At 50.2% G+C, this 27,321-nt stretch overlaps 1 protein-coding gene across 10 annotated transcripts in view; it reads right to left on the reverse strand.

Annotated features, from left to right (window-relative positions):
* The window catches only part of GRAMD1B (GRAM domain containing 1B), a 96,092-nt gene that overhangs the window by 15,065 nt on the left and 53,706 nt on the right, over positions 1-27,321 (reverse strand). For 7 of the 10 annotated variants that reach the window (XM_066203467.1, XM_066203472.1, XM_066203474.1 and 4 more), the window contains 9 exons: positions 24,302-24,512; positions 17,003-17,023; positions 8,370-8,454; positions 6,387-6,490; positions 5,638-5,733; positions 5,210-5,290; positions 2,524-2,639; positions 1,649-1,805; positions 323-512 (listed from right to left, as the gene is read on the reverse strand). In XM_066203467.1, the coding sequence (XP_066059564.1) occupies positions 323-512; positions 1,649-1,805; positions 2,524-2,639; positions 5,210-5,290; positions 5,638-5,733; positions 6,387-6,490; positions 8,370-8,454; positions 17,003-17,023; positions 24,302-24,512 (1,061 nt within the window). Of the gene's footprint in view, positions 1-322; positions 513-1,648; positions 1,806-2,523; positions 2,640-5,209; positions 5,291-5,637; positions 5,734-6,386; positions 6,491-8,369; positions 8,455-14,578; positions 15,155-15,481; positions 15,840-17,002; positions 17,024-24,301; positions 24,513-27,321 lie in introns of those variants that run through there. The other 3 variants (XM_066203468.1, XM_066203475.1, XM_066203476.1) reach the window with 3 other exon arrangements.

Below are 27,321 nucleotides of genomic sequence, written 5' to 3' on the forward strand. Positions count from 1 at the left end.
AGATAAAACCCCATACACCAGGACCCCAATATTTCAGAAGGAACCTAAAGGAGGAACTTCAACCCTTTCTCTGCACTGATCCCAGGGCAGGAGTTGGGACGTCAGAAGGGATAATTCATTATATAGCTTATTTAGGGACATCCTAAAATTTTTAGGCACACCCTAAAATTTAAACACATTCACTTTCTGCAGCCCACAACGGGAATTCCTTGCATCTTCAGGGTGCAGAAAAGGATTTCAGCAGTCATCACTCCATTTCCTCCTGGGGAAGGATGGGATAAGGGTGGAAACACCCCTGCTGGAATGGCCTTTGCCCACGTACCCTCATCGTGTGTGTCTGAGGAGTCACTGAGCTCAGTGGGAATGTCTTCGTTGTCATTGAAGTCCAGGGAGGGGGAGTTCACGGGGCCAATGATGTCGATTTTCTCCCCCATGATGTTGGCAATGCCAAGGTCCTTCTCCACGGGGCTCTCTGCCACCGCCTCCTCCTCCTCTGGGAGCACTCCATCGAACTGCAGCAAGGACAGGGCACAACAGGGGCAAGATCAGCACCTGGAAATGGGCTTTGCTTCACAAAACCTCGCATAGCTGAGCCAATTTCTGAGTATGTGGCCTTGACATATACAGAAATCAAACAGAGAGAGGAGGACAATTGCCAGGCAGTGTTTGTAAAACCTCCTCTCAAAAATTCAGTGCTCAAGCTTTGAGCAGCACCAGGTTTTCTGTTCAGACAAACACAATATTGTCCAATGCTGGTTTTGCTCCTGAACAAGCTAAAAGAACCTGAGGTAATATCTGAACAAGGTCTGCTCTGCCTAACACCAGGAGGGTACACACTGTTTTCCAGGGAAGAACTGAAGGCAGGGAAGAGATTATCACCCTTGCATGTCCAAGACTTTTCATCCAGAAGCACAGAAAGGAAAATGCTCTTGCTGCTGAAGAGTCCCAGTGACAAAATCACTGAGCAAGGACTGAAATGAGCAGCAGTGAAGCAAAAGCTGGAGGACAAACAAACCTCATATGATCCAGGGGGTGCTGGATTTCAGGGAATACAAATCCCTGCTCCCAGGGGAGGTGACGCTGTTTTGTACTACAATGATATAGACTTTGAGATTTAGAAGGCTGAAAATGACTTCTTTTTTTTGGGGGGGACGTGTCTCCCTTTTATACTATTTTACACAGACCAATTTGATTGGTGAAAAAAAGGCAAACCTTTCCACTCACATTGGTCAGACCAGAGGGACATCAAGGAAAAAAATAAATAACATAAATACAGTTACAAAACCATTTCTTGTAGCCCTGGTTTGTTCGGTAAACAAGAGACATGTTTTGGTAACTGTAATCTTGGTTTACATTTTTTCCCTAGGAGGGATTTCCTCTTGATGTCCCTCTGCTCTGACCAAAGTGATCGAAGAGGTTTGTCTTCTTGTCACCAACCACATCGGTCTGTGTAGAATAGTATAAAAAGGGAGACACATCCCAAAAGTAAAGGAGTCATTTTCAGCCTTCTGAATGGAATCCTTGTGTCCTTGTGGTGTAAAACAGCATCAATTTCTCTTGTTTACAGAAAATCCTCTGAGGAAAGAATTTCAGGAAACCAAAACACCTCAGGCAGGAAGCCAGGACTACAGGGAGGGAGAAAACTCACCGAGGCTGGGGCTTCACTGCTGCCTGTGGAGGTCAGGGTGCTGGCAGTGACAGATTTCTTTGGCAGCTGAGGGCTGGCCTCTGGCTTGGCCTCCATGCTGCTCTTGGAGGAGCTGTCGTTGACCTCGTTCTCCTCCACGGGGATTTCTTCGCAGTAGCTGGGACGCCACAGAGAACACAGGTTTTTATGGTTACCCCTCTCACAACAGCTACAGCTGCACACACAGAGCAAGTGAGAACGTTTCTATGAAGTCTCCACGCTGTCCAGAGGCAGGAATGGCTCAGTGCAGGGGAGAGCAAGCCCCGATTTTTGGGGTGTTTACACAGGGACTGACAAGCATCAGCGTTTTCTGGCCATGCAGCTCTGCCTGGCTGTCGCCCTGATTTTTTCAGCCTTCGGATGTTTTACTTTTCTGTTCTGGAGTTCTCATGCATTGTAACACAAACAAAAAGTGTTGGTTTGTAAACTGTGCATTCCTTCCTGAAGGAAGGACAAATTAACAGACTTCTAAGTTGACCAGTGGGGTCAAAGGAGTGTCAACCTCGTCCCCCAATCCCTGATCAAACTCCAAAGACCGTGTAAGTCAAAATCCCAAATAAACTCCCTTCTTTTTTGCTCGCTTGCACAACTCAAGAGCGTGAGCGTGGTTTTTGGTGTCCGTCTGGCGACACCCGGCCGGCCACGTGCTTCAGCATTTCTGGAATTGCTCAGCTGGCTCAGCAGGCATTTCACTCCATGAGGAAATGCTACACTTCCAGCTCTTTAGGCATCACACACGCAAGGGCCAGAGCCCAGGGTGTGTCAGGAGCAGCAGCACTTTGGGGCATGCAGCACACCCTGCTCCCCCCAGGCAGGGCTCAGCCAGCCCCACTCACCCCATGGTGTTGAAGTCGTCATCAGGAGGCACGTAGTCTTCATCGTCACTGGTCAGCCCCAGCTCGTTCCCGTAACACTGGTGGACAAAGTGCCAGAGCTCCTTTGGACACAGAGGCTGCAACAGGGGATATAGAACATCACTTACGGGCAGCCAAAAAGACCAAAATACAGGGAAAGTCTGGAATTAGCACTGCCAGGAGGGCATTCCTCGCCCTGAAAGGAGAAGGGAGAGATTTTGATACTTGAGGTGAGAGCCTTTCCGTGGGCTCAGCTCTTTGAAATTCCTTTTTAAGGAGTTTATTATTATTGACTTTTTAATAAATAAAATTATCTATTATTTATTTATTATAATACATAATTTTAATAATAATTTTATATATAAATAAACATTTTATAAATAAATAAATACTGATAAATGCCATTACATGGAACTCCATGTTTTTATATAAATAATGGAAATTTACATGTTTATATATATATATTTATTTTTATATATACATATGTGTATATATTATACATATACACACATATAAGCACATATAATATTATTTATAGATATAATATTATGTATACATACACATATACATATATAATATATATTATAGATATCTTATAAAATGTTTTCTATAATATAAAATCTTACATATTATAATATATAATAGTATATAAATATGTGATTATATGCAATGTTTTATTATATTATTATTTGTTTATTATTGTATTTTATTACTTATTTAATCTCTGGCCTAGAGATTGCCCTCATTGAGCACAAACAGGCCCTGGCAGCAATAATCCTCCACCATCAACCCAGGTTCCGCCCCAAAATCTGCCACTGTGATTTTTTCCATCCCATGATCTCCTGTTCCTTAAAAAAGATCAGAAAGCAGCACACGGATGAGATTTCCCACTAAACTGCTGGAATGTAGCAATGGAAGCATTAAACCTGCATTTCCCTCCACAGATGCTTTCCCCACCTCTTCTGCTGTGCCTCCATCTTTAATCTCTGCTGCTCCACCAAACCCCAAGACCTTACGAGGTTTATTTTATTCTCCCCCCCTTCAACTTTGTTTAAATTAAAGCTGGCTGAAAAATCCCAGCTGCAGGGAAAATTATCTGAAACAGCAACAAAGGAAAACATTTCCTGCTGCAGTTTGGAATCAAAAAGGAGTTTGTGTCACCGGATACCCCTGTGAAAAGTAAAAAAAAAAAAGGCAAAAAAGAGAAAATTAATTATTCAGACCATTGAAAAAAACCCAGATTTTAGGGATGCAGGTCAGTGATCACGACATGACTGTGACATGAGGCTCTGAAAAACGGGGCAGGAAAACTTGTGAGTTAAAGATGTGGCACAGGGGCGAAAGGGGATTTTCACCCATAAGAAACTTATGACCAACGACAAAGATTTCTTGGTAGTGAGGGGAAACAAATCCAGTGAACTTTTTCCTGAGCTGCTGGCTTGAATTTCTTCCCACAGTAACTGCAGGGGATAAGGCAGGAATTTTTTAATCTAGCTCCCTACAGCAGCAACCAAAAGCATGGGGGGAAAAAAAAAGCCTCTAATGAGGAACTTTCATCCAAAAAACTGACTGTTCCACCTCCTTCCCACACACATTAATTAACTCCCATCCCTGTCTTATCAGGAACACTGGACTCAGCTCTTTCTCCCCTTTTCCTGCCAGCCACGGATCCCAAAAAGAGCTCTGGAAGTGCTTCCTGTGTTTATCACTCTGTCAGTTCCCTTTTGCCTTGACCTTGAGACCAAGGGCGCTGAATTTTCGTCGGGAATTTCAAAAGGCTGCTCAGGTTACAGCCCGTGGATAACAGCCCAGGCTGCCCCAGGCAAGGTGATCCTTTCTCCTCCTAAATCCCACTCGGATTTTTTGGGACAGGGTATTCCTGGTGTCTCATTCCTGCAGCGTGGTCTGAATTCCAGCCAGGACACCCCGAAATTCTGGGAGCTCTGTAACATCAGGCTGGCTGCTGCAGGGAGGGCAGAAATACCCTGCACACTGTGGAGCAGATGCTGGATCAAATTTAGGATTTACAGGGCCTCCGGCACAGCAGGAGCAGATTTATTTTAAGATCCAACTCACTGAGCCCTCACCCAGTGCACCCTGCACCCACAGCTGCTCTCACTTGGATTTGGGATGCCCTGAACACTCACTTTCTGTCCTGTCTGGACCTCCTGGAGCACAGACTCACTGAGAGCTCTGCCTGCACAGTGAGTTATTCCTGCTGCTTTCTGAACTGCTCTCTTGAGGGCTGTTCCATTGTGGAATTACAGACTTCCAAAAAAACCACAAAAATCCCCCCCTGAGACCCTAATTCCTCAGCAGGGGCAGAGTGGCACCGACTGTGCGTGATTTACCCCAGGAAATGGGGGATTTACCTGGTGATTTACCCCAGAAAATGGGAGATTAACCCCAGGAAACAGGTGATTTACCCCAGAAAATGAGTGATTAGCCCCAGAAAACAGGTGATTTATCCCAGAAAATGTACCCCATTAACCCCAGCAAAAAAATTCCCTGCAAGAAGAGGGAACTGCATCTGCAGTCATGAGCCTGCTCTGCCCGAACACTCGTGTTTGCTGTCCCCAGGTGGCTTTTTTCAGCCAGAAGTGATGCTCCTGCCCACGTCCATCCCCACCCTTCCACCCCAGCCCAGCCCTGAGGTCTCTCTCTGTACCTTGTCAAGCAGAGCATTCTGCCACAGTCTGAACATCATCATGTACGTCCTGTCCCGAGCCCCAAAGGAAGTAAAAAAGTGCTGGATGGGGGAGAGAGGGAGAGAAAAATCAGGTCAGGAAAAGCCAAAAAGCAGGGAAAGAACACAACAAGGCTGGTCTGGGGTCTCTTTCCAGCTGGAGTGAGCCATCCACAGAGCACAGAGAGAGCTCATGGAGCGGCCAGGGGCTCTCACCAGGGAGTGAGAACTAAAACAGCTCTGTTAGAGATGTGTTGCTGGAAATCCTGGATATTTCACCTGGCCCCTCATCTGAGCTCCAGCCTCAGCCCAGCTCAGCACAAACCCTGTCCTCAGCCCTTTTCCCGGTTTGGAAACCCCTCCACACCCACCCTGAGTGCCCCGGCACCAGGCAGGGGTGGCCTCAGTACCTTTTCAGTGTCAGTGCAAACTTGGATGGCATTGGGAATGAGCCGGGCTGTCTTCTCCTTGGTCATGGAGCAGATGTCCTTCAAGCGAACTGTCAGCTGCAGCAGGGAGGGAAAAACACCAGCAAAGGGAGAGACTGGTGAGAAAGGCAGCAGGGAGAGCCCTGCTGTGGAAAACGAGGTTTGCTTTCTTGGTAAAATTTAAAAAGTTTAATAATAAAAAGACAATAGGAGGCAGAAATAAAGGGTTAAAACAGGTACTTGGCACTCAGCCAAGACCACACCTACTGTCTGGGAGAAATTCCTGAAATACCTTTCCTATTGCATCAGCCCGTTGCATATTTATAGACTGTTATGTATATTCATGTTTTTCTAAGAACTGTTTAGCACGGCCCCTCCTTGGGCCTGCTTTTTTAGAGCACACACGGTTTTATTATCATTTCTAGTCTGGGCTGTGGTCTACACTTTTTTCAGACAGCAGATATTGATAGTTAGCATATCAATAGCAGGGTCTTCATTTTATTGGATTTTATTGGTTTCTCGGATGCTGCCTTGACTAAACAGACAGCTCACTCATAATTACATCAGCTACTGTCACTACTAAATTTTTGTTAACAGCAGGAATAAAAGCAAAGTCGTTTTGGCATTATACATACGGCATTCATCTTCATATTTGTGAAAAGCCAGCTTTGTAATGTGTATTTATAACAGGTCCCAAAGGAAATGCGAGCACAGCACAGGGAGAGCCTCACCAGTGTCTCCCAGCGGAAGATGTTGCTGTAGAAGCAGATCCAGTTCTCGGAGAGGTAGAGGCGGCCCTGCAGGAGAATGTCCCTCTGGAGAGCACATGAGTAATCTGTGGGAGGACAGCACGTGCTCAGTGAGGAGCACGGAAAACACAAAATGCCACTGATGCCTGATTTTGCCTTTGTATTTTTCAAATCCTGCGCTGCATCAGTGCATAACTCTAAACTCCATATAAAGTGTTTAGTTAGCTCTTCACATTTTGGTCAGACAAAACAATCCCTCTGGGCCTGGAAACCAAGGGCACCCAAAAACCTCAGGCCCCAAAATTATAAACAAGTGAATTGGGGAGGAGAAAACTGAGGGATAAATGACTTCATTACCTGAAGTTGTAATTGGAGGATTAAGCCCTGATATGCAAATGGACCAAACTTATAATTGTGTGAAAAACTCGTGGCCATTGTCCTTTTGGGGTGTAGCCCCTTGGGTGTACATAGGACACTGTGGATTTAATTAGCACAGCTAGTTTGATAACCAAGATGCCTTGGCAAGAATAAACAGAGCTTTGAAGATTACAAGATTGGACCAAGTCTGGGGGACGGGAAAAGAAGATTGAATCAAAGCAAGCAAGAGATGCTGTAAAACGTATGAGTTTTGTCTGTGTGATGTTGAACCCAATCACTGTGGTAAAAAATTACTAGTCTTCCTAGAATAGCATTTGGAAATCTCAGTAAAAACAAATTCTGATCAGCGAATCAGTCTTCAGATCTCTCAATCCTCCACACTTGGGGAGGCTCCATCTGCCCTAAATCCACCTGAAGCCCCTTCATTAAACATATCCACTTAATAAATCCATGCTTTTAACTTTTGTCTGGCCTCTGTTTCTAGGTGAGCCCGAGAAAAGGCACCAGGCCAGCCTGAAGGTGACGATGAGGAGCAGCATTAGGGGAAGGCACTCAACACAGAGCTGGGCCCCAGCTGCTGCCCTGCCCACGGGGCTGTCTGCTCCAAGGGCACGTCACAGCCAATCTCTCCCCCTGACTGATGCTCTGCCTCATCAGCTGGTCACTCTGCACCATCCCACGTGCTATTTCCAGATTTAATCTGTCTTTTCCTTTCTGCCTCCCCGGAGTCATTGTGTGCTTCCCTCCCCCGCTCCCCCCAGTTTAAGCATCCCTAAGGATTTCCAGCCCTCGGCAGCTTTCACCAGCGTGGGGCACAGGAGGGGATCAGCAGTTGTGTAAGACACAGGAGCAAATGCATCTCACCAGCTGGGAGGTGTGTGAGCAGGGATGTTGGGGAAAAGGGAGGGAAAAATCACATCATCCCCCAACAAATGAGGAAAACCCAACAGAAAATGCAAAACCCATCGGAAACGGGGCTCTGCCTGTGCTCCAGGCAGACAAAACAGGCTTGTTGTCAGCGAGAGAATGACAGGAGAATGGAAGGAATGAGGGATTTCTCTTCCCAAACAAACTGTGGGGCTGCTGGGAGATAAAACCAGCGCTGAGAGAGAAAGGAAACAATGGGAAGGATCCCACTGATTGGTGAAAGGAATGAGAGAGATTTGCCTTCACAGACAAACTGTGGGTCTGCTGATAAATAAAACTGGATACTGAGAGATGAAAGGAACAATGGGAAGAACCAGAAATTCCATTGAGTGGCACAAGGAAAAGAAAAAAGAGGGATACACATTAGAAGGGGTCTGTATTTGGTGATTTGGGAAGTCTGGACCTCTCAAGTACCTCAGCCAGTGGGGAAAGAGAGACGGAAATGTGGCTGGGAAATTGGGATAAAGAGGAGGCTGCATCCTCTAAAAACGTAAAGCAAAGCCCCACGGCCTCTCCCTTTATTGGAATAGAGTTCCAGGACTCCTCTGTCTCCTCTCTGGACATAAATCTCTGGTGTTTGTGCATTAATTTTCCTGCCAAGAATTAAAATCTGGACGGATACGTGCTGCTCTCCTCCCCAGGGCACAGCACCGGCCTTACCTACGATGAGGCGCTCCGTGTCCGGGAGCTGCTTGAAGAGTTTCCTGAAATCCTCGTTCCGCTGTTTGTAGGTGGGACTCAACACCTGCAAAGGAAAAAAGAAAAAGGGGCCCTGGTGAAGAGGAGGGGCAGCCAGGGGAGCAGGGACACGGAGTGGGAAAAACGGGAGCACCTGGGGGACAGGAGGAGAAGGGGGGACAGATGCACTCACAGAGCCTGGGGCCGGGAGCTCCCATCACAGCCCAGCGATGGGAGCGTTTGGGCTTCAGGGCAGGGAGGGAGAGGAAGAGGAGAACCTGGCTTGGAAGGGCAGATCCCGGCTGGAAAGGCTGCAGCCCCGCCTGCAGAAGCTGTGGCTGCAGAGGAATTCGCTCTGCCTGCAATCCTACACTGGGCAAGGCACGGCGTGTGCTCTGCGGGCAGCAGTCACCTGCCAGGGCCCGGGAACGGTGCAGCTAGCCCAGAAAACACGGGATTCACAACAGAAAACACGGGATTCACCCCAGAGAACACGGGATTCACCCCAGAGAACACGGGATTCACCCCGGAGAACATGGGATTCACCCCAGAGAACATGGGATTCATCCCAGAGAACATGGGATTCACCCCAGAGAACACGGGATTCACCCCAGAGAACACGGGATTGATCCCAGAGAACACGGGATTGATCCCAGAGAATACGGGATTGATCCCAGAGAACACGGGATTCACCCCAGAGAACACGGGATTGATCCCAGAGAACACGGGATTCACCCCAGAGAACACGGGATTCACCCCAGAGAACACGGGATTCATCCCAGAGAACACAGGATTCACCCCAGAGAACACGGGATTCACCCCAGAAAACAGAGGATCTACCCCGGAAAACAGAGGATCTACCCCAGAAAAGGGGTGATTCAGCCCAGAAAATGGGGGATTTGCCCCAGAAAATGGGGGATTGAGCACAGAAAAGGGGGGATTCACCCCAGAAAATGGGGATTTGGCCCTGCCAGAGGAGCTTGAGCAAACACTGTCACCGACGGCTCAGGATTCCCCGTGCCCACCCCTCTCCCCACCAAGCAAACACAGCCACGAGCTGCGATGGTGAGGACACTCCAGGAGGGCCCAAAAAGGCTCTCCCAGGGACTGTGTCCTGCACTTGTCCGGTGTCCCAGCCCCAGGAAAAGCTCAGGGAACACGGGGCTGGTGGCTGCAGGGACACCAGGCTCCTCTCTGGGGTTTGAGACGTGACTCCACACCTCCCACACCCTGTGCCAGCTGCTCCCGACAGCCACAGCACCCTCCGAAGGCTTCAGCACAGAGCAGGTGCAAATTCACACCTCCCAGAGAACCTGCAGTGTTCCTTCTCCCACAGATGCAGAGAAGAAGCCACCTGGGGTAAAACCTTTTCCCTCTTTATCCAACAATCCTCCTCCAGAGGCACTGATCTCCTCGGGCAGAAACGTGGGAGTCTCCCAGCAAGGGCACCAAAATCCTGAGATTAGAGAAGGCAGTTCCTGCTCAAGAACGGTGGTGCAGTCGCAGGGGTGGGAGGAATACAGAGTTTATTTCGAATTATCCTCACAGCGCTGCCAAAAGCTGTCAGATCACAGCAGATTCGGTGCTGGTTGGCAAACCACAGACAACCCCTCGCCCCCAGAAGCGTTCCCCGTTCCTCACAGCGACTCAGTGGGCTGGAAACAGAATATCCCAAGGTCAGCTCAGCACTCCCGAGCCTTGCTGCAGCCCCGTGGGCCCAGAGGAAGGGATCTCACTCTGAGGAAAGCCTGCCAACCAGCTGAGGACAGAAATGGGAATTTTCACTTACCCAACTCCCAGCCTGAACATCTGGAAAAGATCTTGGTCTGAGATGGGCTCCAGCAAGAGCCCAAGCCCAAGATTTCTAGGAACAAGCAGACAGGATGGGGACGGAGAGGGGGAAAGGGATGATAATCCCTGCAGGGCTGAGCTTTGGGCTCAGCGCAGCCCAACCCAGCAGGAGTTAAACCCGTCCTAGCAGAGGCTCCGCTCAGCCCCAGCAGCAGATCAGCTCAGAGACACTCACAGCCGGGATTTCATCAGATCCAGGGCTGGCATTTCCTCGAGACAAGTCCACAAGCCCCTCCAGATCCCACCGCAGCCACGGCAGCTCTTGATCCAGGAAAAGATCCCAGAGGGAGCCACACTCCAGCAGGGAATCCATCTCCTTCCCTCGGCACTGGCACAGCTCCCCGTGTCCACACACACTCTGCTCTTCCTGCTCCCACTTGTTTATGTCCAAAGTCGAGAGAGGTGCAGCAGCCTGGCAGGAGTCGAGGTGCCCTCGCCCGCTCTCCTGCCCACATCCAGCTCGGCCCAGGATCTGAGCGAGGATCTGCCCTCCACAGGACTTTTCCCGAAGAGCCTCATCGGGGTGGCTGTGCTGGCAGGCAGCCCCCGAGCCCTCCTGCTGCAGCCTCAGCAGGTTGTGGCAGCGGGCATCCCCTGCAGGAGCCCTGGCAGGTGTGTGCAGGGCACCTGCGCTGCCCAGCCACAGTCCACGAGCGGCGGATCCGGCCCCAAACCGCTCCGGCCCCGCCGCGCCTCACGCGGCTTCCAGGACCCGACAGGAAGGCAAACAGCTCCAGCTCAGCTTTTCCCCCCTCTCTGGAAGCTGGAAAGCTCTTTGGAAGCAGAAAAGCAGCGATTCTGACTCCTCAGTGCCTGCCCCGGGCTCTCCCCTGCAGTCCCTCCCTGCTCTCAAAGGCAGCCTCAGTCGCCGTTTCTCATGGCAGGGGTGGGTGGGGAAGATCCCAAAACGACTCTCACACATTGGAGTCACTGGAGCCGGGGAATTCTGCCGGCCAATGCCCCGCAGTAACCCGGCCCTGCCTCCAGCAGATGTTTCCTGTCATGGAAAGTTGCTGGACAGAGTGTGCTGGCTGAGGGGAGCCAGGGGAGGCTGGGACGTGGGCCCCCGTCCCACGCACACTCCGCTCTCCCAAACACAGGTGAGAGGGACTGAGCTCCTCCTGACTGCCCAGGCTGACTGGGACAGCAAATACTTCTAATATTCTAATATTTAGCAACACCTGAAAGAGACAATTGGTGTCTTTTCACTGCTCGGGTCAGTTAAAGGAAGAAGAAAAATATTCAGGCGCGCGATAGTGTAGTGGTGGATAAAGATAAATGGATAAATAGATAAATAATAGATAAATAGATAAATAATAGAGGGCTATTAAATGAATAAAGATAATTAGATAAAATATAGATAAAGAGATAAATAAATAGATTAACAATAGATAAATAAATAATAGATAATAAATAAATAACAGATAATAGATGGATAGATAGATAGATAGATAGATAGATAGATAGATAGATAAATAAATGGATATAGATAATTAGGTAAGAATAAAGGATGTGGCTGGGAGGAACCAGCCACGGGAGACCCACCCAGGCAGAAATCTGAGGGGCTGCACCACTCCTGGGTGCATCTCTGAGCCCACTCTTCTCTCCCCAAAAATAGGACTCTCTAGGATCCATTAATTAGTCAGGTCACTTTGGAAATGAAGGGCTTCCTCCAGGGAATGAACTCCCTGCAGGTGCAGATTTTTTGGGGTGCTGGCAATCCCTGTGCCCCACTGCCCCAAGTCCCAGCCTCTCCATCTCCCCGCTCAGGTGTCCAGGTAAACGCCCTAGATCTGCTCAGCTGTGAGCAAACACCGAAATAAACCCCTCACCCTTCCAGACGTGGGCACAGAGATCTTCAGTAAAGCCCCAAGGAACCAGCCAGCCCTGCAGAGTCACTGCCCTGCTGCAGGCCAGGGCTGCAGTCTGCTCACTGACAAGCTCTGTCTGCTCAGCTGCACCCCAAAATCACTGCACAGAGGTGTCCCCATTCACCACTGCATCCATCTGCACCCCAGGGTGAGGGAACGATTTACAAAGCAGGATTCTGTAGCTGTGGGGGACAAAGAACTGGCCTTACAGCCACCTGCACTGCTTTGCTGAATGGCTCTCTTGGCTGGAAACTCCAAACGGGACAGAATCGAAAAATAAAACCCACCCCCAGCCACCCGCCTCTGAGCGCCAGCAGTGCTGGGAGAGCTGGCGTGGAGCTGCGGGCAGCAAACATTAACTGCACTGCAAACACAGCGATGGGACGGGATGGCGCTGCCAAGGTGAGGGGCCTGGGGACACAAGGGACACTGCCCGTGGTGACATCGCCCCCTCACACACAAATCCTCCAGGGGAATTCAAACACTGCTGGGGATGGGGGCAGGACAGGCAGGCCTGAGAACACAAAACCTGGGGCATGCTGAGCCTTGGAGAGCACAGGAAACAGGGAGCAGGGATGGCAGGAGGTGCAGAGGAGAGGGGGAAGGAAAACCTCATCCCGTTTTCATGCCTGATGGATTTCCATGATTTACATTGCTTCTAGAAAATTACTGGAATAAACAGAACACGTTCACTACTCGTGGGGGAGAGTTCAGACCCCACTGACAGCAGGGCTGGTATGAAAAACCAGCAAAGAAACCACCTGTCCCACAGCATCTCCTCTAAACCCACTCTGGGTGCTCAGATTTTCCAGCTTTTTCCTTTTTCTCCCTGTAAAACTGAATGAAAAAGCAAAGGAAGATCCCTCAAACTAATCACTGGCCATCTGGGCTGGAAAACGGACCCGAGTTCATCGTCACCACACGAGCCTGCACCAAAAGTTCACTGCTGATCTAGTGCCTCTACAACCCAGCAACTCAGCCAGGCTGAGCAAACCACGCGCTGAAAGTCGCGGAAAATCTGCCAGGGTGAAAAACACCTGAAAGGCAGGGAGTTAACACTGCTGCAGGAATAATTTGATGAAACGGTTGCTGGGAGTTAAAAGATGATTGTGCCGATTTGCAGAGAAAAGGGCTCTCCAACACCTTGCTCGCTCATGGATTTTTTATTTAAACTCTCTTCACGTGATTGCTGCTGCTGAGGGAGGCTCAGCTCAGCCTCTGGGAAAGGTGCTCCTGATGCTCTCCCTAAAATGAGACAAAATTCCCCTCTGCCTTTATGGGGAACGTTTTACTCTTCCCAGCAGCTGAGTTTCCTCTCCACTGTGGCATCCACGAGGTCTCCAAGAAAAGACACAGCCCTCTGAGAGCAGCCAGGGCCGGATTCTGAGCAGTCTTGTGATGTCTGGTTATTCCTCAGAAGCCGCTCGGAGTTCCCCACAAAGGCCCTTTGCAGCATCACAACCCACGACAGATCCTCAGCCAGCTCCTCCTGCGCAGCCTTTCCCTGCACTTTTCCCCCAAGGAAAACTCTGGGCTCTCCCCATTACCTGCCTCCCCGCTGGCATTTTGGGGTTTCTTTTTGAGACTCTGAGCTCCTGCCAGGCTGAGGGCTGCCCTGTGTGCACAAATCTGTTTGCAGAGCTGCAGGAGCAGGGCTCCTGTCCCACTCCCTGCAATCCTCAGGGCAGACTTTGCTCTCCCAAACACAGGTGGGAAGGACTGGGCTCCTACTGACCTGCCCAGGGTGACTGGGGCAGCAAATATTTCTAATATTTTAACACTTAGCAACACCTGAACAAGACAATTGGTGTCTTTTCACTGCTCAGTTAAAGGAAGAAGAAAAATATCCAGGCGTGTGATAGATAAAAAATAAAGGAATACAGGGCAAGACAGATCTTGGGATGTAAATGCTGAAGTGAAAACCTCATGGATTTAAATCTCACCTCTTCCTTGGTGTCAAATGTGTTTTCTGCAGCTTTTCAAGATCATCTTATCCACTCTCTTTTCCAGAGCATCCTCTGGGTCCTCTTGCTGCCTGGTGCTGAATTTAAGAAGCAAGCCTTGCCCTAGAGCAGCAGGAACGCTGCAGGGTACTGAGACACGAACCCTCAGTTAGGAACAGGGAAGCAGAAGGATTCACAGCCCAAGTGAGACGGAGTGAGGCAGGAAAAGCGTGGCAGGTTTGCCAGGCAGAGGGCCTCAACTGTGACACAGAAATGAGAGCTCAGAAATGGGGCCCTTTGCCCAAAACGCAGAGAGAAGGAGAGAGATTTTATCCCTGGCAGCAAAACATCTCCAGTTTGTCTCTCATTTTAATGAGAGTGGATGACAAATGCCTGCTCCCAAGTGTCGAGCTTCTGACACCCCCACAGACAGAGCAGCTCCTCCTCGGTGTCCTCAGGGAAGTGAAACACACATTTCCCACCTCTCTGGGCACCTCAGGAGTGCACAGTAAGGCACATCTCTGTTTCAGCCAACAAAACTACACAGGAAGTTTCGTTTCTAGGTCTGAGGTCTATTTTTAGGAATTATTTTAAAATAATAAATTAATCAACAGTAATTCACCGTGCAGACACACAACCCAAAGCAGACCCAACTGATGGTTAAACCACAAGCGACCAACGGATTTTTTTTTCTCCCCTAAAACCCACAATATTCCCAAACCAAAGTCTCCACGTGCACAATTCCTCATTAAAGACATCCGAAACACCTCAGGGACTTTTCCTTTCCACCGACCTTGTGCTCTTCCACCACGAGGACAAGAACACAGAGCAAACCCCAAAAGTCTGGGCGCATTTATTCCCAAACTGGAATTGAGAATGATCTCTTCTCAATCTCACAGTGCACCTGCACCACTCTGCACAGCCAAGCAGAGAAAGCACAACTAGAGAGAGAGAGAGAGAAGGGCAGGTCTGCCAACCCAACCCATGAGCTCACTTCACCCCTCTCCTCCCACTTCTCCAGGGGGCAGGGATGGCAATCCCAAAAAAAAAGCACTGGTGGGATCGAAAGGAGAACACACAAGGCAGGAGAAGTTGGTGGCATCTAAGGAAAAAAAAAATTAGAGATAAAGGACTCCAGGAGAGGGGAAAGGGAGGGTTCCAACTGGCCAAGAGGAAGGCAGTGCTCCAGGGACAAAAAGACCAGGTAAAAGCAGCAAGAAAAAGAAGAAAACTGGTGATGCCCTGAGGATCTTTGAGGGCCACGTGTTCTTTGAGGCAGGGATTATTTTTTGGGCTGGGTTGGCACCCAGGGCTGCTGAGCTGGCACCCAGAACAATGTGGAGGGTGCCCTGGGCACGGTGGGGTTTGTGTAAAATGAGAGTGGGGGAAAGTGAGCGAAGGAAATTGTGAGGTTTCACGAAGAGGAAGATTCCACAGGTTCATTTCTAGAGCTGCTCTCAGAGGGGAGAGGAAAGGAGGAATCAGAATGGTCCAAATGGCAGAAAAATCCTGCCTGGAAGGAGCTGGCAAAGAAGGGAGACTCTATCAGGGAGATGCATTAGCAAATTTTTAATGGAAATAACACTGCCAAGTAGGACTGACTGACTCCTGGAGTCTGTGGCTCATCCATATTTTCACACTGCTGCTTTTATCCGGCCAGAATGTCTCTGCTAACTAGAAAACGGGTTTGTTTCGTTTTGTTTACGAAGGAAAATAACGGGGTGGGGTGGGGAAAACCACAAAAAAATGCAGCCAGTGCTTACTCTCCGGATGTACTGTCTCTCATGCTGAAAATATATGGAGGAAAAACAAGAGAACAGAAAGATAAGATAGAGAGGACATGAAAACACAAGAGACCCACAGAAGCAGAGCACAGCAAAGCATCATGCAGCAGGGAGTGGAGCTCAGCAGCTACAGGCAGAAGCAGTAAGAGCCAAAGTCACCTCTAGCCTGGTGACAGAGTCAGGGTTTGGCAGCAGCCAGGTCAGGCTGGGGCATTGCTCACAGTCTTTATCTGCCGCTTCTCCACCAGTTTGGCCCACTCTGGTTTGTATTTTATTCCCAAAGCCACTGCCTCAGGCCCTCTCTGCCTCTGCGATCTCTTCCTGCCCGATGCTGCTCACACCCAGCAGGTTCCTCACTCTGCCTCTGCCCTCTGTCAGACCTGACCCCGCTGTCCCAGCCAAAATCACACCTCTGCTCTGGCTGGAATGGCAGCGGGAGGGCAGGAGCTGCGGCTGCTGCAGGAGGGCAGGAGCTGCGGCTGCTGCAGGAGGGCAGGAGCTGCGGCTGCTGCAGGAGGGCAGGAGCTGCGGCTGCTGCAGGAGGGCAGGAGCTGCGGCTGCTGCAGGAGGGCAGGAGCTGCGGCTGCTGCAGGAGGGCAGGAGCTGCGGCTGCTGCAGGAGGGCAGGAGCTGCGGCTGCTGCGTTTGCCCATGGCCACTCCAGAGCCTCCAGGGTGGGGGCCCCACCGTGCAAAGGTGACACCGCCTTTGTGCCCAGGCCAGGGCCACTCGTGCTGGCACAACCAGAACAACACCAAGGCAGAAGCAAAGGGGGGGGTCGGTGTTTCTCTGGGGTCGGGAGAAAACGATTCCTCTGTCGCCCCCGCGGCGCCCTGAGAGACGCAAAGGGTTTGCAGGGTGGCAGCTCTGCTTGTCCCCGTGTCACCACCACGGGTCACCACAGCCCGGCCCCCCCAGCTGGGAAACCAGAGGTGCAGGATGTGGGGAGCGCCATGAGGGTGACCAAAGGGACAAAGCTCCTGCTCTGTGTGCCTCTGGCATCCCTTTCCTGGGGATGTCAGCCCTCCTTTGCCAGCGCTGAGCCATTTCCACCTCTCGTCCTGCTGGAAATGGTCAGAGTGCCCCGGTGCCACTGCAAAGCCCCTTTGCACCTTCCCCCCGCCCAGCCCAGAGCCACCCAGGGACAAGAGAAACGGGAGTACTTACATTATACCAACTCTGGCTTTTCTGTAAGAACAAAATAAAAGAGAAGCATTAGTTAGCACAGAGATCTTAGGATCAAAAGGAAAGAGGGGCAGAGGAAGCAGGTCCGATCTGGTTTGGATCATTAGTGGAGTGAAAGTGGGATTAAACAGAAGATTTCAATGGATTTCACGGTGTGGTCTAACACAGCTATCCCCAGTTACAGGAGCAAGGGACAAATCCAGCAGCAGGAGTCTGGAACAGGAGACAGTTCAGGCCAAGGTGTGCATGTCCACATGCACACACACACACACAGACATGCTGCCGCCTTGTCTGCAGACCAGCAGTGCCAGCCAGCAACAGAGGAGCTCATCATCATCATCATCATCATCATCACTGCCAACCACCTCTTCAGGGGCTTCATTCTTCCACTGGCCAGGTGGCAAAACTCACTGAGCAGCCCTGGCAGCACCGCTAAGGGCAGGGACACAGCTTTGCTCCCAAAAGGCAAATGTTCCGAGGGTATTTTGAATTTTAAAAGGGAGACACACACACACACAAACAGAGCCAGGAAAGGTGCTGTAGAAAATCACTAGAAAAGCTAAGCAAGAGAAAAAAAAAAAAAAAAAAAAAAAAGCTGGGATTTTATTTTTTTTTCAGCATTTCAGTGCACAGTGTTTTGCATCATCTGCACAAGTGATTTATTTTTTTTTTTTTCGTCCTTATCATGGCATTTCAGATGGTTGGAGAGGACAGGCCACACACACTGGAGCACACAGAAGAGCTGGCTCAGCTTGGAAAGTCACGCTCAGCAATTTTCAGCTGGAGGTGAGATTTATCTTGCACAGGGAGAGGAAGAAATGAGCTTCCCCCTTCCACTCCAGCCAGGCTGGCTTTCCAACGGGCAGGACACTGAGCAGAGCTGCCAGGATACACAGGAATCCCCATTTGGGGGGGATTTCCCTCATGGCAGTGAAGCCTGGGGGCACTGGAGCCTTCCCCACCGAGGGTGGGCAGCTCCAGCTGTGCCGTTGCCCTCTCCCAAACACTTCCATCCATGGGAGCTGAGGACAACACACCAGGACAGAAGCACAACCTCACTGCCTTTCCTCCTCTGAAGCCATCTTGCTGCTGACCTTGGAGGATTTCCCAGGCTTTGCAGCTGGTTTGGAATAGGAAGGGAAACATTCTGTGGCTGTGGGAGTTTCACTGGGAATTCCCTGGAATGTTCGCAGGGACACAGACACTGCCTGCCCAGCAGGCACACACGGGGTGTTCTGCCACAGGAAAGGAGGAGAAGTGTTCATGAGGTCAGACTGCACCAGGGGCTGCTCTGTTCCCAGCCCTGGATCTTCCTGCTCCAGGTTTCCTGCGCGCCACTCCAGCCACAAAACCTCACTGCATCCCACTCCTGGAGCCAACAGTTCTGAAGGATCCAGTGCAGAGCTCCCAGTCTCTAATGAAAAGCCTCGCAGTAACACAGTACACAGGCTAAAATACAAAAAACTGGCATTAAAAAGAGGAACACCCCTTTTTTCCCCCCAAATCCTGGGGAAAGGAGAGGAGCTGAGGCACTGAACACAGAGTGTGGCTCTTATCTCACACGCGTTCCTCCAACCAGAGGAATTTCCTCTTACTTCCCACTCTCTGCCATACTTGGCCATACCTGATCCATTCATAAAGGACAGGGTTGAAGTCATCCCTGCCTGCAAGTAGGACGTGGAAAAAAAAAAAAAGAGCCTTATGCAACCCAGTGTACACTAAAAAAAGAACCAGGGTAATTAATCTGAACCATGCACACAGCACCTTGTCCTCAGGAGCACAGGGCCTGAGATGAATCTGATTTTCCTGCAGATTTGTTTTGCCATCTGTCTGCCTTAATGAGCAAAAAAGGCGTAATTGAGAAATTCCTGGGGAAAAGGAAAAAAAAACGCCACCGAACCCCTCACAATCGAACTGTAATTGGCACACACACGCAGCAGAGGCACTGCTGTCACTGTGCCTTCTCAATCAGGGTGCCCGTGCTGTGGTGCCAGCACAGCCCAACAGGATCTCAGGCCCCTCTGCTGCATTCATTGCAGGAATTGTATTTTCTTTTCCCTCCTCACATTTGAATTTCCCCCAGTCAAGGGTCCTCTGTAAGGGAGCTCTGCAGGTTCTTCTTTAAGCTCTTCCACGCAAAAAAAAAATTATCCTGGCATCCATAATTACACTGACCTCTGTAATTTTACCAACGTCCTTAATGATACCAACACTCAAACCTCATCTTTTGCCTCCACCAAGCTCAACAGATTTGTTCAAAATCCAAACAACCTCAGCCCTTAAATCTCTCTTCTATTTTATCTTTTTTTTTTTAAAACTCTCTGAGAGGGAAGTGCAAACTGCGAAAATCAAGAGACGGTAAAATGAAGAGGGGAGGGGGGGTAAAAAGAAAGAAAAAGGAAAAAAACATATTCTTACTTTGAGCAGGTTAAGTCTGTCATACTGGAAAAAGAAACCGTAAGCATTAGAACTGAAAAGAGAAAATAAATGAGTGACAGAAGGAGGGGGCTGCACACAGACAGGGGGAAGATGGGGCTGCTTTGCAGAGATGATGCTACAGGAGCACAGAGCAGAGCTCGTGGTTACAAGGGGGCTGTAACCAGGAAGAGCTTTGGAGGGATGTGAAAAATGGAATCTTTTCTCTAAGCCTTCAATTGTCGCCTCTAAATAGTGATGATTCAGTGACCTCCCGTGCGTGTGCGCCGCTAGGGAAGGTCACGGGACCAGCACACAGCTCACACATTAAACCTCACCCTGAGAACTCCACCCAGACAGAGTTTCTGCCTCTCAGCATCACCGGCAGCAGCAGCACAACTCACTCCTTGCTGCTGCCAGGGGAACAGAAACCTCGTGCCACGTGAATGACGGGCCACAGAGCTCCAGGAGCATCCTTAAATCCCTCTGGGGAGGCAGAGGCACAGAACCAGAGCTCGGGACAGATTCCAGAGCCCTCTCTCCTGATCCGTGCACCTGCAAAAGCTGCTCTGCCCACCCGGCTTCTAAACGGCCACAACCCGAGGGAAATGATGGGATTTATTCCCCAAACCCTTCCCCCAGCCCCAAATGATCAGGATTTCATGACCTGCTACCTAAAGGGGGTTTGTCCCACCCGGTGGGAGGGGTGAATGAGAAGACACGGCCAAGCCCTTCTCATCCTGGCACACTGGAGGGACGGGGTGCAACAGTCATAAGCTGCAGGAGGGGAAGTTCTATTTGGAGAGGAGGAAAAAGGCTGTTCACAAGAGTCGGTTAAGCACTGGAGCAGGGGCCTGGCCAGGCTGGGGGATCTCCAGCCTTGGAGAGCTGCAAAATGTGGCTGGACAAGGCTTTAGAGCAAGGCGATTTAAGCCTGCTTTGAACAGCGGCTTGGGGGAGAGACCTGAGATTCCTCCCGACCTGAATTGTTCTAAACTGTTCTACAACCACCAGCACACCTGCACCAAAATTGGCATTTTCCTCCTAACTTTAATATTAATCCTCAGCATTCGCCGTTAGCTACAGGCATTGGGAAGGATCTGAAGGAAAATCACTTTTATTCTCGGGCAAGAGCAAAATAGTTGAAAAATACATATTTCATTGGTGGCTACTAGCAAAAAGATGGGTTTTTTCCTGAGCTTGGGAAGCTGCTCCAGAAAAGCCTAAAGCTGACTCAGTCTGTGGCACTGTGGTGGTGTCAGGGTGGAAAAGAGAGCTCCAGGAAAGATTCCCTTGGGATAAAATTCCAGTGCTTAAAAACTCCTTGGAGGAGCACTGCCTCCGACAATTCCAGTGCTTAAAAACTCCTGGAGGAGCACTGCCTCCGACAATTCCAGTGCTTAAAAACTCCTGGAGGAGCACTGCCTCTGACAATTCCAGTGCTTAAAAACTCCTGGAGGAGCACTGCCTCCGACAATTCCAGTGCTTAAAAACTCCTGGAGGAGCACTCCCTCTGACGGCAGCGCTGCAGCACGACAGAACACCACAGACAAAAGAGGGCAGGGAACTCAAGCAGATCTGTCAGCGATTGTACCGACACAGCAGCAAACTCATGGGCTCAAGCTGTTCCACCTCCTTAGCCAGACAGGCTGGGAAACCAAACCATTCTTCCTGCAGGAGATGGGTGGGGAGAGGAGAAGAGGCTGAGAAAGGAGAGTTTAAGATCTTTGCCCCTCGAGTTCTTTTGTTCCTAACCTCTCCCTGTACGAGCAGACAACAGAATCGTCTGCGCGGCGAGGAGCAGGGGGTTTAATGCCTGAAAATTCTGCGTTTGTGCCAGAGGAAGCAGCTTGTGGAGCACAGAGCAGAGCTCCAGGCTGCACACTCCATGATCCTCGTGGATCCAGCTCAGAATATTCTGTGTGAGCAGGGCAGGAGGCTCTGACAGGCTGCTGGGGGTCCTGCCTGGGATCCCCTTCCCTCTGGGCTCCACTTCCCTCCAGTTTCTCCAGCTGCCTCACCGTGGTTGGGCTTTTCCCCTCTCAGAGAAGCAGGGGCTGGCTGCAGGCACCTCCCAGCACCTCTGCACACACATTTTACACACACATCCCTCTGTTCCAGGCTCATTCCCACCAATCCCTCTCCTAAAAACCCTCCGCACCTGCAGCTTACCACAGCCTGTCCTGGCTCACACACCTCTACTCACCAGCAATCCTGTCAGGGCTCTGCTACTCCAGACCTTCCACAGCACTTCTTTCACACCTCACCTTGAGACTTTTGAGTCCCACAGTGCTCCTCTGCAGTTATCCCAGCTACAGATACCAAGCACAAGACAATCTGTCTAAAGAAAAGACGTCAAGAAGCTTCCAGCAGACACCAGCACGTCATGCAAGGTCGGGCCGGTCACAAGGACCACGACCAAGGGAAGACACCGAGCCAGCACTGCTCTCTGAGAACTTGCCTAAGAAGGAAAACCTGAGGCTGGGGAAAGGCCAAGACAAGGATTTTGTGGATTTTTGTGAAGCCATCCAAGCCATTCTGCTTTCATGGAGCGGAAATGCCAACAGCCTGGCACTTCCCCCAAACCACGTCCCACCTGCGTTTCTGGTTTTCCCACTCTTCGGAGGGTGGCACGGAGGTGTGAGATCAAACCCCAAATGATCTTATCTCCAATTCAAGCACCCACAGAGGGATCTTCCACTTATCACCTCTCAGAGCGAGCCCATGAATTCTCACAATTCATTTGGGACAGGTCTGTTCTACCAGGTTCAAGCTGGGTTCATTTGAAATCACTGATCTTTCGTATTTACATCACACAGGAGAGCGTGCAAGGGCAGTAAGCCGAGATCACTGGCCACAAAAACGCTATTCATCATGAAAAGCAGGGAAGAAGTCATGGAGAACAACTCCTGTTCCTGAAATCATGGAGGAAGAAGACAGGAAAGAGGAGGGATCACGGTCCTGTTCAACCCCAGAGGATTTCTCCCTGGCAAAGGCAGCAGCTCACTCCAAGGGAGAGGGGCAAGCAGAACTCAAAGGCTGATTTGGGAGCGGCCGTGATGAACAGGCCAGTTCTCAGTCTGTGTGAGCAAATCCCAGCGAGATGCCAGTGATGTAAGTGAACCCAGCTTCCAGCTACAGGCACGGGGCTGAGCTCTTGCTGGCATTCTCACGGCCACAGCAGGAGAATGCCTGACTGGGGTCAGCACTCAGCACCACGGGGAGGGTTCCTGAGTGGTGAGACAGCTCTACAGTGGGGGACAGGAGAGAAAAAAGAAGGCTTACTTTGGAGAGGCGCTTGTGTGACTTAATCGGAGAGAAAGCATGCAGGAATGAAAAGAGAGAAATTAGGGAAAGAAGAAAAAAATTACCTCGCAGATCAAGAGAAGGAAAACCCACACACCCAACGGAGAGCATTGTACCCCCTTCTTCCTTGCGGAAAGCACCAGGAGTTGAAGTTAAGCTTTAGCAGCCACCTTGTTGGTAAAAATCTCACTCCCATGACCTGAACTCGCAGCATTTTGAGGGGCAGGGCGATGCAACTCCTTCCTCCCTGTGGTTCCCCCTTCCCAGGGAGCCCATTTCCCTGTGAGCATCCCCAGCGTGGCTGCAAGCACATCCTGCCTGCCTCCCATCCCACGGCTTCCCTTTGGGAGCACAGTGCTGGCAACCCCGTGCTGAGGGCGTCACCAGCCCTGGGACGGGGTTTGTAGGTCACTGTGTGCACAGGAAGCCAGGCTGACCTCCAGGGCAACCTCAGAACGCCAATGATTCAGCTTGAAAAACCCTTTCCCCCCCTCTTTGGAGCTCACAGACTGCCCCCACAGTGGTGAGAGATCAGAATGTGGGCCACTGAGTCCTGTTCCCTCTGCTGAGTGGCCACGAAGGGGAGGGGATGAAGATTTCTTCTCTGTGACACAGTCCAGCAATAAACCAGGCAAAGATCTAACAATTCACTTTACACGGGCCATCAGAGTTCTGCCTGTGAAATAATCCAGGCTGAAACAGCTCACTTCCAAAATCTGGGCCAACACAAGTGCTCCTGGCAGCTAACAGTGTTATATTTATCTACATGCTATCACTGATACCAGGGTTATAACCAAAGGTGTGTTTGGCACCCCAGGCTCTCGTGTGTGTTTAACCAGGCCCCAGTGCTTCCAAAAAAACCTAGAGCCAAACCTGAAACCCTCTTCCGCTGCACAGCAAAGACAAGGCTGGTCCTGACACGGTCCAAAGGCACAAAACCTGCCTGGGGAAAATATCAGCTACCCTGGGCAAGTCATAACACTGCAGCCATGGAAGGAATGGGCAGAGGGCTGGAAAACTCATTCTGTGCCGTTTGAACTGACCTCAGAGGGCTTGGACAGGACTGGGGAAATGCACAGGCCCTTCACAGGGGAAACTTTATTTATTTCATGCCCCTTCATGATCCAGGTGGTAAAAAGTGATTGCAACAGCTGATTTTTCAAGGCCTTTCTCAAAACCACAGAGCCTCCCAGAGAACAGGACCTTGACTCTGCTGCATTCGTTGCAGGAACTAATTTTTTTTTCCCTCCTCACATTTGAATTCCCTCGAATCGAGGGTCCTCTATGAGGGAGCTCTGCAGGTTCTTCTTTAAACTCTACCACACACAAAAAAAAAAAAAAAAAAGAATTATCCTGACATCCATAATGATCCTACAGAAAAAAGTTGACTACAGAAAGCTGTGCTGACCCAGGACTCCAGGTTAGGAGAACCTTCAGAAATACCGTGGGGGAAGAGGGAGGGAGGGAAGTCAGAGATAGAAAGGGCAGAGGACAAAGGCAGCGCAGCACAAGCCCAGCACCACGGACACGTGGGACACCAGCCCTCTGCTCGCCCCTCACCTTGGAGTTCTTGGCCCCGCTGCGGCCGGACTGGGAGGAGCAGCTCCTCTGGACCCCCTGCTCCGGCGTGGACGGGGACTTGTCCGAGGAGTGGTCGGAGCCCTTCTCCACCATGGCGTCCCCCGGGGCGTCCTGCGGCGTGGGCGAGCGCGAGCGTTTGCGCAGGATCGGGGAGCAGGCGGGCGTGCTGCGGTTGGAGTTACTGGCAGTACTGCGGGGAGAGAGGAAGGGAGAAGGAGAGCAGGGTTAAACCATGCCCAGAGTGAAACAGCTGCTGCACCCCGAGCTGTGCAGCGCCCGCGGGGCTCCCCCAGGCACAGCAGGCAGAGCCGCTTCCTGAGCAGTCGCCCCCGGTGGATTGAGGCGGCTCTGGTTTAGCAGAGGCAGAGGAACTGCTGGCAGGGCCTTTCTCCACCCACCCTTCAACCCCTCAGATCACAGAGCAGTGCCCACAAGAACGAATTCGTTGACTGCTGTGGGCTCCCGGAGCTCCAAATGGTGACCTGAGCTCAGAAAAGTCAAATGTGCACCCAAGAAGGTGTGTTCTCCTCTCGGTGTGTTCTCAATGCAGCCTCACTCTGCCCCTCCTCTGTTAGTGCAGCTCTTCTCAACAGGATGCATGAAAACAGGGTCACATCTTTCAGAAAACACCCCATCAAAGAGCATCAGAAATGCTGGGGCTCAGGGAGGGGAGTCATGATGACATTCAATGCAGCATTTCCTGCGCAGAACCATCCTTTCCCGCGTGAAACGGGCATGAAAATGGTTTGCCGTGACCTAAAAGCCTCTTCTTAAAAAATAAAATAAAATAAAATAAAATAAAATAAAATAAAATAAAATAAAATAAAATAAAATAAAATAAAATAAAATAAAATAAAATAAAATAAAATAAAATAAAATTCCTCTTTCATCAGAAAAGCAAGGCCTTTCAGAGTTTTGCAGAAATGATGAGGGGAATGGAACTTCTCATCCTCTTTCCTCAGCAAATGCCCCAACACCTAGATCAGCAAGCCAGCAACGTACACACTAACACAGAACAGGAAAACTCAGATTTCCTCACTGCTCCTTCTCTTTTGATGCCTCTCCTTCCTGCCAGACTCTTCCAAACACCACACACTACACCCATTTTTTCCCCTCAGTCACTCATTTCCTTCAGGAGTCAAATCTATTTCTGACCAGTCCAGACATCCTCGAGGCTTTTCCAGCTGGCCCTGCTCAAGCCAGCAGGTTACAGAGGAGCCCGGGCTGATGCAAGGACTGGATCTGGGTTAACTTCTCCAGGAGCCTGTTAGCTCACGAGCAACACCAAACAGGCCACATCTGACAGAGGCAGCAGGAAAAGGATGGAGGAATTACAGCTGCAAGGGACTGAATCGAAGAAGTTTTACAATCAGACTCTTTAGGGCCATGATTTAAGACAAATTAGATACAGCAATCACAATGAAGGAACTCCAAAAGGGTCATTTCCTCCCTGAAAATCTAGAAGAGCTGAACACGTGCCTGAGGTTCCATTAATTCCCAGAGAAAAGCCATACCCATCCCTCCTTAGCTCTGAAGATGCCAAAGCCATTGCACAAGCATTAGCCAGACGTGAGCAGCCAGCACAACACACTCCCGCAGCAGTCACCACCAGGTTTGGCTTGGTTTGGTTTTGGATGAACTGGTCTCGTACATGATCCTTTATTTGCTCACCGCTGTTGTCAGCGCACAAGTGATGAAACTTTCCCTGGACAGCCTGCAGGAAGCACACAGCCGAGCTGCTTACGCAAACAGGGCCAGAATCAGATTTCCCAGGAGCCGGCACGGGGCAGGAACAGCAGCACGGAGCTTCACAGGAGCCCCTGAGAAGATGCTTCCACCACTACAAAGCGTGGGATTTCATAGAGACAACGAACAGGCTCGGGAAAACGGGTTTGCAAAACGTTCTGTAGGCAGGAAGGTGGATCAGGCTAAACTCTGTTCTGTTACCTACTTCTATTCAGGAGGATGAGAAATATAGATACAGACCAACAAAAACCTGCCCAAATATCACCTAAACCCCAAGGCAGCCCCAGAGCAATTCCCCCTTGGCTTGGGGCTCTTCCCAAGCAGCAATGGCACACCCCCAAGTGAAATATTGTCACGTCATCTCGTCCTGTGCCCTCCTTTTCCCTGGACAAGGCACGGGAATATTGAATGCTAAACCAGCGCACCAAGAACTGTAGCAATATGCAAGATTTAATCTCCCCCAAATAATAATTGAAGCAAAAGACAAATCAAAAAACTGATCTGGACCATCCTCCCAGCAGCACTGCCTGCAGCAGTTTAGGTATAACATGAAGTGAAATTATCAGGGATCTCTTAGTTTATTGAAGTATTTAAAAGAACATCAGGTTCCTTCAGAGATTTTCAGCTGTCTCTGCTCCTGCTGCTCCTTTTCTTGCTAAACTCAGTTTTAGCAGCCCAGCAGAGCTGTATTAGTGACTCCAAGTTGATCAGCAGCGGCGCCAGAGATGGACACGGTTCTGAACTGCCATTTTCACAGACTGTAGAAAAAGCAGACTTCTTGTTAAAACCTCTGAATTCTGAGGCTGTGTTGGTCCTGCCTGCCCCCAGCGTGCTTGAGGCAACACAAGCTGGTTTGTGTGAGAGGTGCCCAAAAACACAAGGCAAGAATTTGAAGGCATTTCCCCTGGCTGGCACATCACTGGGCTAAACCCCTCTGAACAGACGAACTCCTTTTTCCCCTACAGCTCCACAAAACCTGAGTTTACCACGCACAACCTCCGTCTCATTTTCGGTTCATGTGAGTTCACAGTTTCACTCTGAGCTTGAGTTTGGAGCAGCTCTGTAAAGCCCAAGCCAAATTCAGTCCAGGCTCTGTTTGCTTTCAGTTTGCAGCTGTGAGATTTTGCTGCTGCTCAATTAAAGCTCAGAATGAGCAGCTCAAAACCCGGGGGTGCAGCTGCCATCACGTGCAGGTGAAACTCAAGATGAAAAATGCTGGCAAGTTTGGGGCTGTTTTAGTCTTTTTGTGGCTT

The sequence above is a fragment of the Chamaea fasciata genome, unplaced genomic scaffold (genome assembly GCF_029207755.1).
Source record: "Chamaea fasciata isolate MVZ Bird 193981 ecotype frontalis unplaced genomic scaffold, bChaFas1.0.hap1 SCAF_24, whole genome shotgun sequence".
Classification (NCBI taxonomy): Eukaryota; Metazoa; Chordata; class Aves; order Passeriformes; family Sylviidae; genus Chamaea; species Chamaea fasciata.